General features: G+C 40.0%; 1 protein-coding gene across 2 annotated transcripts in view; it reads right to left on the reverse strand.

Moving 5' to 3' along the window:
* Window positions 1-13303, reverse strand: part of Atrn (attractin) — a 140481-nt gene that overhangs the window by 73902 nt on the left and 53276 nt on the right. For both annotated transcript variants that reach the window (XM_057780243.1, XM_057780245.1), the window contains exons 9-13: window positions 12937-13120; window positions 11899-12053; window positions 8574-8658; window positions 2545-2765; window positions 316-437 (exon numbers count right to left, since the gene is read on the reverse strand). In XM_057780243.1, the coding sequence (XP_057636226.1) occupies window positions 316-437; window positions 2545-2765; window positions 8574-8658; window positions 11899-12053; window positions 12937-13120 (767 nt within the window). The remainder of the gene's footprint in view (window positions 1-315; window positions 438-2544; window positions 2766-8573; window positions 8659-11898; window positions 12054-12936; window positions 13121-13303) is intronic.

Here is a 13303-nt window from a genome sequence, read left to right on the forward strand (position 1 = left end):
ACTTATCTTCTTTAGCCTATTATCACCTAAATTTAAAGTCACCCATGGTGAGCACAGACGTAATGCTGAGTCAAGATATAAGACAAAGACATTTTGTAAAACCCTTTTCTGAATGCTACACACAGACCTCTGTAGCTGGAGGACCCTTGGAATCAGGATGCATATAGCATCCCTTCCTTAAAGAAAACCTGAGCAATAGTAAAATTCAAATCTACATCCCATTTTAAAAATAAATCTGCTCATTATTTACACTATACCCAAACTCAACAAGCACCTTTTTCTGTCCTCTAAAATCCTTGAAAAACAGTTTCTGACCTGGCCTTCTGTGCAGCTGTGGTTCATAGGGACACAGTGATCATTGCACCAGTGGCAGTCATTGGTATTGGCTGTGCAGCTGTAACAATCTGTGTGCTGGTCACATCTGTCATGGTCAAGGGCTATGGAGAAAAGGAAACCTCGTCAACTATGTGACAGCCTCTGTTGAGCAGAATCTGAGACAGAAAAGCTCCTAGCAATGGTTGGGAAGCAAATGTAGGGTCAAACTGGAAGGAAAAAACCATTGCCATGTTCAGGTTAAAATAAAACAGATATAAGCAGACAATCTGAAAAGTACTATTTTGTAACTATCCCCTGAAAAGTACACAGAAAGTAAAAAGCAAAGGTCTGTTAATTACTTTTGTAGCAATTCTAAGACATAATGGAAGATCTGGGCTTTTGAATGCTCTTTTCTTCTCAGGACAAATATTAACTAGCAATAGAATTAACACCACAAGCTGCCCAGAAGCCAAGGAAAGTAATACAAGAGACCAAGACGTTCTTCCTAGCTACAAATACAAGGCACATCTGGGTGCAGGCATATCCAGTGCCCAAGAACCCCACAGGAAACACTTGCTAATTGTACTCTATACACACGTGAATTCAAGACTGTGGGTTTCAGAACTTCCACCTTTATAGACTTGACATAATTCCCACTAATCCCCAAATGAGAAGCTACAAAGCCATGCTGCCCCACGTGCTAAACCATCTCACAGACATGACACCAACAAGCAGGAAGAGAGGCCACTGGCCTAATGTCACAGAAACTCTCCTGGTAAGTTTGTATCTTAGGCTGTTTTTCCTGTCAAGATCATTACAACAGGATTAGGTATACCCAGAAAGCGAGACATAACTAATGGGCTCATATGAACTACCTAAGAAATATATTTCCAATACACTAACATTTAAGTTGAATTTTTAAAATTGGTTATTCTATTGATTCTGTTTTGGGAAAGTTAGAACTCCTAACAGCTTCTGGTAATCTGTTTTCTATCAATGAACCAAAATTCCAATCAACAGAATGGTCTCATACTGTTGCACAACTTTATTTGGCACATAACAGGAAAACAAAGGCAGTCTATCCAATATAACTACCATGTTAACTCCAGCACCTGCCTGTGTCTTATTAGGTAAGTAATATAGTCTCGTACTTTAAATTGATTGATACAAGCAAACTATCTTGGAGGCACTCTTTCTATTTTTCCAAGGACTTTTATAGATGTTACTTCACTGATTTGGTGAAGTAGTGCTTGAGGAAACCACTAAGCAAGTAGATAAGAGACAAAAATAACAAGACCAGCTCAGGGGCTCGTGAAGCAGGGACCTTAGTGCATCTGTCATTCTGTATTGCTGTATCCAGCTAAAGGAACTGGAAATACCTAGTGAGGATAGCAGCTCTACCACTGTTCTACCAGAACAATTTTCTGTATGTGATCCCCATTCTTATCCTTAACATTAGACCTTCATCAACAATACAGCAGCCAATAACCACATACAATTCTTTTATTGTTGATGGTTTTGGCTTTTGTCTCAGCCTCTTGAATATTTGGATTATAGGCATGTGCTGCTATATCTGGCTCATTACATGTACTTTTTTTTTTTTTTGGTTCCTGGCCTGGAACTAGCTCTTTGTAGACCAGGCTGGCCTCAAACTCACAGAGATCCGCCTGCCTCTGCCTCCCGAGTGCTGGGATTAAAGGCGTGCGCCACCACGCCCGGCTTTACGTGTACTTTTAAAGTAAATCAACCAACCAAACAAATAGAACAATCAGTCCCTTAGTTAGACTAGCCCCATTTCAAGTTATCTGATAGCAGCAGATTGCTAGTGGCTACTACACTGAACAAAGAAAGTATGTAACACTTCCACCATCAGAATTTTCACAGGTAGGGCTGGTGGTACATGCCTATTATCCCAGCATTCAGGAGGCTGAGGAAGGAAGATCACAAGAAATTTGAGGCTAGTTTGAGCTATAGAACAAGACCCTGTTTCAAAAACCCAAAACCAAACCAAAATTCCACCAGAAAGCAAGACTTCAGTCCTGGAATTGTTACACAAAGCCTGTGTAACGTTGGAAAGCTTTATAACCTGCTAACAGCTTCCAGGAGTCGCAAGACTCATTAATAAGAAATAACCAGAGAACAAGGTGAACATAAAAGTGCATGGATATTAAGTTCCTTCACAAGTCAGATAAAATTAGATCTTTAAATTCTAAGTAGAAAAAAACATACTTCTTTTGGCAAAACACTCTGATTTTAACTTTTCTGCTTGTTCTTCAGTTGCCAGCTCCCAGGAGGTACATCGAGACGACTGTGTGTCCCACAGACACCGGATCCCAGGTCCTGCTGCTGCACAAGCCGCCTCACTGCGATGGGCGCCACACTGCTCCGAGGTGAAGACTAAGACGTCACTGAGGAGGAGGCTGTTGAAGCCGCCAAACACGTACATGGTACTGAGAGGAAAGAGAGAAGGAATATACTGAAAACACACACAACACATATATGACATAGGGCTGCTTTTGGTTGCTGGCTTTGAAATTTTTGAGACAGGTTTCACTGTGTAGCCCTTGCTAGTCTAGAACTTTCATAGACTCGACTGGCCCTTTCGTTGGGACCATCTTCCTGCTTCTGCCTCCCACATGCTAGGATCTTTATATACCTGTCTTAAACTTTTGACTGTCAGTCTTTAGAAAACTTGTAAGTATTAAAAATCCTCTGAGAAGACCAGTGAAATGGTTCAGCAGGTTAAGTACTTGCCACACAATTGGAGAATCTGAGTTCAATCCCTGAAACCATATAAAGGTGGAAGGAAAGAAGTGACTTCACAAAGTTGACCTCTGACTTCCATATGTGTGCTACACCACTCACATGCTGCCACCCACATTATAAATAAATAAATAAATAAATTTAAGTGCTCTAAGAAATTATTTCAAAGCCTCAAAAACCATTACTATCATCCATTCTGTCAAATTTCATCTTCCATCCTGGTTTGTGATCACTCAGAATAATTTCAATAATTTACCTGCCAATGTGCTGCACATGGAAAATTAGTACACAGGGAAAGTGGCATTTTAAAAATATTTATTTTTAATTATATGTATATGTGTGTGTCTCCATGCAGATGGATGTCCACTGAGGCCAGAAGAAGGTGTTATAGTCCCTGGAGCTGAAATGGCATCTTCTATTAGTAGGAAAAGATAAGATTCTGGGGGTTGGAGCTGACTCAGCAATCAAGAGCAACAGAGTTTGGTTCCTAGCACCCACAACAGGAAGCTCACAAACATCTACAACTCTAAGTTTCAGGAGACCTACCTCCTTCTTTTTTCCCCTGTGGGGACCCACATGCACACACGATTACACACACATACACAAAAAATAAAGAGAATGGAGAGTGAGAAAAAATTATAGATAGGAAAAATAGTTCTGAAGACTTTAGCCAACTGAGAAAGCAAGAATTCTACGCCAATGAATAACTGCTTAAGGTCTTTCCCTATTCCTTGATATAACCCAGCATTTTCTAGGATTCTTACAAGAAGCCCCATTTAAAGAAAAACCATGTCCTAAACCTCTAACAGTGCCTGGTTTTATCTTGCCAGTCTGTAATGCCATCTAATGCACCTCCAGTGCCACCTCTAACCTCAGTTATCAGAGAGAACAGACGAAGGGTCCCATAGAAACATGCTGCACAATAAAATCCCGAAACCTATATGCAGTCTGAAGTGTGGCTCTTTGTCTAGAAGCCGTACTCAGCTTTATTCTTGCCCTGAGCACTTTCCTTTTAAATCTCTGAACAGTCCAACTGTGCAACATACTGGTTAGTCCTGAGATTCCTTTTTGTATGGAAGCCATGAGTCCTGGGGTTGCCTGAGTCAAGGTCCATAAAAGACTAAAGGAATTCCGTGGGTTAGATACTTCAATTAGTATGCAGGAAAAATTAATGCAGATGTCATTATGCATATGAAGAAATAATTGATTTTAGTCACAGAGAAATGCAAATTAGAAGCACATTGTTGGGCTATTTGTAACCTATCAAACTAGCAAAGAAAAAAGTAACAAATGTTATATAATATTTGAATTGATGAGACTTCAGGGCAATAGGCTAATTCATACACTGCTGCTGGGCATATAAGATTGTAGAAATCCACATAAGGGATTCTGGCAACTATTGAAAACAAAACTACACATTTATGCTTTTAAGCCTTAAGTCATTTTTCTAGAAATCACATAGATACAGTGCCACAGAGTGATCTTCAGTATATATTGTTGGGTGTATGAATGGTGGAGGAGTGAGCAACGCAGAGAAAAATACATGGATTATGTAGCCATTTATCTTATTGGGAAAAAAAGGGTCTGACACACACATAATCTATTCCCCTTTACAAAAACAGTATTTCTTTAACTTGCTTTTGCTTGATGGAGATAGGGTCTCACCTAGAACTCTATAGCCTAGACTGGCCTAAATCTTAGGACTTTCAACCTCGAAGAATTCCTCTTATCTCAGACACCTGAGTGCTGGGCTGATAGGCATGAGCTACCCTGCTTGACCAACCTGTATTCTTAAAAGACCAATTTAGTGACAATGGAAAAAACTAGGCCTTGGATTGTGTGCTTAAAACTCACTCTTAGAAAAGCAGAATATGTCTGAATTAGATGTTCTTCCCCAAGCTAAACAAACAAAACAAAACAATGCCCTACCATTTCCCTACTCCCTTTCATTCCTTCCCAAACTAGACCTTCCTAGAGAAAAATCTAATTTCATGTCTAGGTCAAGAAATACTTACAATGCATTTGTAACATGTACAGTAGAGACATACCAGGGTTGTCAGACTCAAGTGCTACTACGAAAGGATGCTCATTAGCTAGAGTTAAGAACTACACTAGAATGAAATGAAATACATCAAATTCTTTAAATCCAAGTTCATAATGACATTTGCCCTTCAAAAGAAACCTCCTCTGTTACTTCTGGACTGCAATAGGCAAGGAGCTCTCCCAATTCTCATGTCCTAGGTCACCAAGCAAGTTTAATACTAATCCACAATGAAGAATCTGGTTAACTCACTGCACTGGTCTTCAACTTTTCTCTCCAAATCAACAAAGGACTAAACAAAGCATAGTGATTGTGTGGCTCTGTATTCATTACAATATCCAAAAACCAGATGATAACCAAAAAGAAAAACTCTAGGATTCATTTTTGACCTTGCTACTGGCTCCTGAGTCTGCCATGAACCAAGTGGATTCAGTTAATAAACCCGCGGCTTCACCTGAGCACAGCTGGTGCCTCTACAGTTCTGAATACCTTAGATCACCTGATAGCTCTGGGAGGGTGGGAGAGCCTTCCAAGAGGCTTGGAGAAGGCAACTAAGATAAATGCTGTCTCTCCATTTAGAAGCCTCACAGTCTCACAGCCTTCTGTCCTTCGATCTCTCTTAAAACACAACTAGAACAATTAAGTCAGACATGGGTGATCAAATTCTGCTTGCTAAATGATACCAAGAAATCAAAGTTTCTCCTTCAGCAAATTATTTTATACAGTTAAACTGCAACCATGACCTTCTACCATTCCCCACTTCTTCCAATCCTGCCTGAAATTCAACACACCACAAGAATTACACAAAATAAAACACTGTAATCCAGAGAGCTATTCCTGATTTTGATTCATGGCTTAACTACACATTTATGACAAACTGTCAACTTCTCCAAGTTTGTGTAAAACTTATAACTGTTTTAACAGAAGCTTCACTCATTTGATATTATTAATTAGATATATATTAGTATACTTTCACCTAGCAAATGCCCACAATGTGCCTAACCCTGTGCTAGGAGAGCACCAAGAACACACACATGAAGAGAGAAGACAGCCAGCCACCAGCAAGGCCAGGTGGCCTGATGTTTGCCGCCAGGTGAAAACCTCAAGAGGAACTTAGGACCTTTTCTGAGGGAAACAATCAGACTGCAATTCAAAATAACACTCAAGTTAACAAGATAGTAATTTAAAAATACTCCCACCACAAAACCCTAAATACTTATAAAACATTAACTAATCATGTGGTTAAATATATCACCTTTTCCCAATATCTAGCTTCTAAATGGTCAATTCTTCCCAATTCCAGAATATCACTTTTGTATTTTTCCTAATACAAGTAATTTAACCAAAAAATTGAAAACCTAAGCTAATATATAAACATTACAGTATTTAAATAGTTTTAGGGTTTATATAACTTTGACTTTCTGGGGATTTTGCTTTGTTTTCGAGATAGAGTTTCTCTGTGTAACAGCCCTAGCTGTCTTGAAACTCACTTTGTAGACCAGGCTGACCTCAAACTCACAGAGATCCACCTGCCTCTGCTTCACAGAGTGCTGGGATTAAAAGCGTATGTCACCACCACCTAGTAGGATTTATAAAACTTTGAACTTTAAAGGGGGAAGCAGAAAGCAGTAATAATTCATGGGATCTGCATGGTGACGCAGTAGATCAGCTGGCATTTAGAAGGCCAACCCACCAGAGATTTGCATATCTTGTGGAGGTTAAATTCACAGTGCCTTGACTGGCTGGGCTGTCTCAAACTGCAGATTCTCCTGTGTGGTAGCATGCTTCCCTGCAGTGTGTTCCTCACACTGGGCACAGTTTTCCCGTGTTCTGTTGGTAGGATGACTTTTCCCCAAACTGTGTATACTGGCATATAAAAACGACAGTCAAACCTTTTGTCTCACACTGCAATTAAAAACAAAAAACAAAAAACTTAGAAGCCTGTTCTCTCTAACCCCTGACAGGATGATTAGGCCAGATGAAGGTCCTTGCGGAGAGAGCATAGGAGGAACTTCACAGAGCGGAAGAGCAGGTGTCTGGCTCTGCTAGCTCTAAGTCCTTCAAAGATTCATGATGAATTGGGCAGTAGGGCAGGTGTCCTTGTTATGTCACAGTCCTTCAAGAGAGCAACAGCACCTGACTGACGATGTCTAGGTATTATTGCTCACACTTAAGAAACATAAAATAATATACATATTCTTTGCCTTTTTCTTAGCTCTAGCAAAGGTTTAGTTTTCTCCCTTTATAACCTGTAGTGGCTACCTTAAGAGATGGCCGGAACCTCCCCATCCCTGCAACTAGCTGATAAGGTCTGCTATGTATCGTCAAAGAGTGCCTGTGTCCCTGAGAACTTTCCTTGTAATATTTTATTACTAACAAGTTGTTAATGAAAGGTGTACATTTCCTTGGAAATTCGTAACAGTGGAAGAAATAAGATTGGAAGAGTAAAGAATGTAGAAGGGGGGCACTGGAGAGATGGCTAGAGGCTAAGAGCACTGGCTGCTCTTTCAGAGGTCCTGAGTTCAATTCCCAGCAGTCACAGGATGGTTCACAGACATCTATGATGAGATCTGGTGCCCTTCTGGTGTACAGGCATACATGCAGGCAGAATGCTATATACATAATAAATAAATCTTTAAAAAAAGAATGTAGAAGGATAAAGAATGTAGGAAAATGAAGTAAAAGAAGAAAAAAGAATGTAGAGTAATTAGAACACAAATGAATTGGAACAGAGGTGTGTAATAGAGAATTGGAATTGGAATTAGAATTGAGACAGAGAATTAAGAGCTAAGAAATTATAGACAATTAGGGCAAGAAAATCAGAATTAGAGCAGAACAATAGAGATATGACTGGAACTACAAACGTGTGATCCTTTCCCTCAAATTAGAATCATCCTAAGATCCCTTTCGCTATGCTGAAGCAACCTAACCAAACCCTGGAAGAAAGTTAGCAGAGCTGGTCTCTGCTGGCTTCCAATAAATAATAGCAGCAAAATGAGAAAAGTTAACATCAGCAGGCTATTTAGTTTCTCAACCTTTAAAGCTCACTTTAAATGAACAAGTAAAGTGATCATTCTGTGTGTCCTTTATGGTAAAGGCTGCATCTGAGGAAGGCACAGTGCTGGGATCGGAACTCTGTCAGGTAAGAAATCTTCTACTGGGCTACAGTCCCAGTCCTCTGACTAGACTAAGCTTGCCTGGGCCAGATGGATGAGGAGCTCTGCTGGTCAGAAAGGTGTTCCTAAGCACACACTTTGACGCAGAGCAGATTTGAACCTCATTATGTTTCCGCAATCTCTTTGGCCCTGTTCCTTTTATCATATCCTGTACTTAAACTGACCTCTCTCCTTTTTTCTCCCCAAACCTCTTTCCATTCAGATACAACTTTTAGAAAATTGATATAAAAAAGAATATAAGATGTAAGACAGTAACACAACCTTAGCTTTCTAATTACCTGTTGTGCAAGACTGCCGAGTGCCCAAATCTGTTGACGTCATGGTGGAGATCAGGTCTGGGAAGCACTGACCATCGGTCACAAGCTAAGGGCAAGAAAAACACATTTCAGAAAAGATTGTCATTTGTAGTCAACAGGAACGGACAGTCTTCGCAAAGAAGAATGCAGGCCAGGTGTAGTGGCATAACCTTTGATCCCAGCACTCAGGAGGCAGAGGCAGGAGGATCTGTGAGTTCAAGCCAGCCTGTCTGCACAGTGAGCTCCAGACAGTCAGCACTACAAAAAGAAACTCCATCTCCAAAAAAAAAAAAAAAAAAAAAAAAAAGACTGCAGCAACAGCCTTATAAAACACGCTCTTCTTCCTTTCTAGTTACACTATTATGTGTAAAGGACAACAACAGAAGTAGCAGCAGCAACATTTCAAGGCATGAAATAAAAGCACCGCACAGAGATACTTCAATGAATGTATGTAACTCCCACGGCAACCCCTGTGATTGTCACTACTCTACTGTCTGCCTTTTTACCCACCAGAACGTCTGCTTTAGTCTTGAATTTTTTTCTTCTTTGTGGTGCTAGGGATCAGACCCAGGGCCATGTGTATGGCAAGTGAGCGTCCTACTGCTGAGGTGCATCTCCAGCCCGCCAAGATATTTTCTAATTTAAAATTTTTAATGCAGCTGGGCGGTGGTGACTCACACTGTTAATCCCAGCACTTGAGACACACGGGTAGGTGATCTCTGTGAGTTCGAGGCCAGCCTGGTATATAGAGCAGATTCTAGGACAGCCAGGGCAATACAGAGAAACTTGTCTTGAAAAACCAAAAATAAATAAGCAAATAAATAAAGTTTAATGCTGGGCATGAAGTACACACCTCTAATCCTAGCACTAGGGGAGGTGGAGACAGGAGGATAAGGAGCTCAAGGTGAGCCTCAATTACAACTACACAGCAACTCTGAGACTTCCAACAGAGTAAAATCTTGTCTCAACACACACACACACAAAGAAAAGGGGGAAAGGCAATTTTATAGTCAATGAAGTTGGCAAAACACAAGGGTTCACAAATTTTTTATTTTTGTTTGTTTTTGAAGACAGGATTTCTCTGTGTAGCTCTAGCTGTCCTGGAATTTTCTCTGTAGACCAGGCTGGCCTCCAACTCAGAAATCCACCTGCCTCTGCCTCCCAAGTGCTGGAATTAAAAGCATGCACCACCATGCCAGGTTCACAACTGTTTTCTACTTGTCTCTATACTGAACTGTTTAATCATAACCATGGGAAAATATAGGTGGAAAATAAAAACAATTCTATTAAACCTTATGTAATGCCTCGTCTTTTCCTGTTCCCTCAGATCTCCTGACTCCCCTCTGCATGGCTCTTGCTCCAGTTTCTCTGGTGGATGGTCACGTCCACTGCCACTGCAGAACCTGCTCATGTTCACTGTCTCACTCTGAAGACAGCAAATGCAGGCTCTCAATCCAGCCACACCTTCACTCAGCTTCAACAGCAGCAGCCTTCCTGCTAAACCTCAACCCTATCTTCCTCACAGGGAGAACAGACCCTACCTAGTTAACCTTGCCTCTTTCTCTGGGACCACAGTATAGCAAGATCCCTGGACCTCTTATCTCCTCCCCCAGAGATCCTTCCTCTAACTCATTAGTTTTTTACCTCTGTCCTTACAGCCTCCAACCACCCTGCAGCTTTCACCACAGCATGCCCAAGGCTATTATTTCTGTCTTCCCAGCACCTGCTCATTTCTCTGCTTCCTCAACTTGAAGAAAAATTGACTTAATGTATCCATCATTCTCAACTTAAAAGCTCAGTGGCGGGCTGGAGAAATGGCTCAGAGGTTAAGATCACTGACTGTTCTTCCAGAGATCCTAATTAAATTCTCAGCAACATTGCGGCTCACAATCATCTATAATCAGATCTGATGACTTCTTCTGGCATGCAGGCACACATACAGTCAGACAGAACACTATATATATATATATATATATATATATATATATATATATAATGAATCTTAAAAAAAAAAAGCTCAGTGTCTAGCACAGCCATATCTATTAAAGAACAAAGACCTAGGGCTAGCAAGATGGCTTTTTAAATCAGTCTTAAAAAATAATCCAAGAACACTCACTGAGCAACTGCAGAGGATTTGGGTGTAGTTCCAGCACCCACATCTCAGCTCATAACTATTTGTAATTCCAGTTCCAAAGACCCCAATGCCTACTTTTGACCTCCACTGAACACACAGTGTACTTAACATACATATAGGCAAAATACTCATACATATAAAATAAAAATAAACAAGATTTTTTAAAATGAACACCTGACCTAGACTAGTGAAAATCACAGAGACGATCAGAAGAATGTGATTTCAAGAGGCTGCAGTGAGGATGAAGAGAGGGACTATTACTTAAGGGCATGCAGATGGATGGTGATACAGCATGAATATACTCAGCTCACTTAAACCACTTATGACGCTAAGGTGGTGAGTGTTATTATGTGCATTTTGCCACAATAAGAATAATTTTTTAAACGAACATCTAGCCAGGTGTGGTGGTACACACCTTTAATCTTAGCTCTCAGGAGGCAGGGGCAGGAGTATTTCTCTGAGTTCAAGATCAGCTTGAATATGTAATAAGCTCCAGGCCAAAGCAAAAACAAAAACAAAAGAATATCTGATGGTATTTATATAAACGAACATTAGATGTTTATTTTCCAGGAATAAATCAACACTGCCCCCTTCTGGTCACACATACATCCACATCAAAAGCATGTGTGAAGACAGGTTTCTAGAAAATGGCACATAGCTAATGCATACCTCATCAAACTTAACATGACGCTTGTGGTTACAACTACACACCACTTCTACGTAAGGCAGTTATAAGAAAGGAGATACCAGTTAAATCAGTCTTAAAAAATAATCCAAGCAATTAACAAAAATGATTTTAAAAAGAATTTAATGCAGTTTAATGTAAAGTAATGCTTTTCAAAAAATGTATAACCTTACTCAAATAAATATAAATTCTACTACTTGGGACTTCTTTATTTTTTAATTTTATTTACTCATTTTTTTTTTCATTCACGTTTTTCAGGACATGGTTTCTCTGTGTAGCTCTAGCTGTTACGGAATTTGAGCCGTTGACCAGACTGGCCTCCAACTTAGAGATCCACTGCATCCCAAGTGCTGGGATTAAAGGTGTGCACCACTACTACTACCTGACTGGACTTCTTCCAAATAGAGCAATTATTTTAACATCAATCCTCAATGCTGCTCACAGGCAAAGAAATACGCCTGAAGCTAAAACATCTTTGGAAAACTTACCAATGTCGTAGGCCATGAAGTCCGAGGAGAAGCATTTGGCGCCATGGCTCATGGATGTGTCGTTGTGTGTGTTCCCTCCAAACACCAGCATGGTTCCACTCACTATCACAGCTGTATGCAAGTAACGGAAAAATCGGCTGTCCTTAAGAATGGTCCTTTTGAGTTTATTTAAAAATAATAAATACAAGGTTAGTTTTAGAAGAATACTTATCTATCTGCCAATTTACATGTATAACTTTATAACTTCAGCATCAAATGTGCAAAACCCCTATATATAAGCCATTTACTTAAAAAATTCATAAAAGTTTGTAAGAATTTTAGGAAACTATAAGAGACCTAAAATGTTCACACCCTATGGCTCTATAATTCCAGTTTCCAGGTAAAAATTATGTAAAATTTCAGATCAAAATTTATGCTTAATATTTTATTACTACGGCAAAAGCTAGAGATCAGACCTTCCAATTGTATAGGCTGAGTGGTGTGGGGGGGGGAGACAGAGGTGGAGACCCATGTTTTATAATTATTTCACAACTCAGATTTATTTACATTTTCTAAAAGTACAGGCTGCGCTACAGCTCAGAGTAAGGGAAATTATCAGGTATGAGCTCATCCTGTTTGATGTTTCAAAGGATAAAACCAGCAAAGGACCCCAACAATGGCACTTTGGTCTTCAAGACAAAAGTTAAACAGTATATTGACTGATGATGGTGCAGACCACTCATGTGTAAAGCCCTGGGTTTGATTCCCCAACACCAAAAAGGAAAAAAGAAAGGACATGCTTTTTAAGTCTATATAAAATCAGCACAACTCTATTCCTGAGAATTCTGGAGAGGAATCTATAGTAGAATCCAGTGGGTGAGAACTGGAATCGGTCCACAACACTAAGCACTTTCTAACTATCCTAACAACAGAAAAGCTGACAGACATAAACAAAATAAATACTACGCACTTTTTACTGTATTTATTTCCTAACTTTGTTACACACAATGCTGGACAGACTCTAGGCCACCAAGGGAAAGCTCCAGGAAAAGCACCCACCACATCTGGGTATCCACATCGTATCTGTAGAGGTCATCTGCAAGCCGGTATTTATTGGCACTGAAAGCCTTGTAGCCACCATGAACATACAGGGCCTTGGTCCTGTGATCATAAACACTGCTATGACCATAGCCCCCTTGCACAAGAGCTCCCTGAGTATGCACTATACTCCATGTGTTCTTTTCTGGAAAAGAAAAAAAAAAAAACCAGTGAAAGTCAATGTTGCAGTCTCCTCTTCTAACTAAACATTAAATAATTTAAACTATTTAAACATTAGTTTAAAGTCTAAAGAGGTTAGAGCAAAAGAAGGACGTTCAGGCTACACTTTCATCTTATTTATAATGAAGGGCAGCTAGCCAGGCCTGGC

This window comes from Chionomys nivalis, chromosome 9, assembly GCF_950005125.1.
Source record: "Chionomys nivalis chromosome 9, mChiNiv1.1, whole genome shotgun sequence".
Lineage (NCBI taxonomy): Eukaryota > Metazoa > Chordata > Mammalia > Rodentia > Cricetidae > Chionomys > Chionomys nivalis.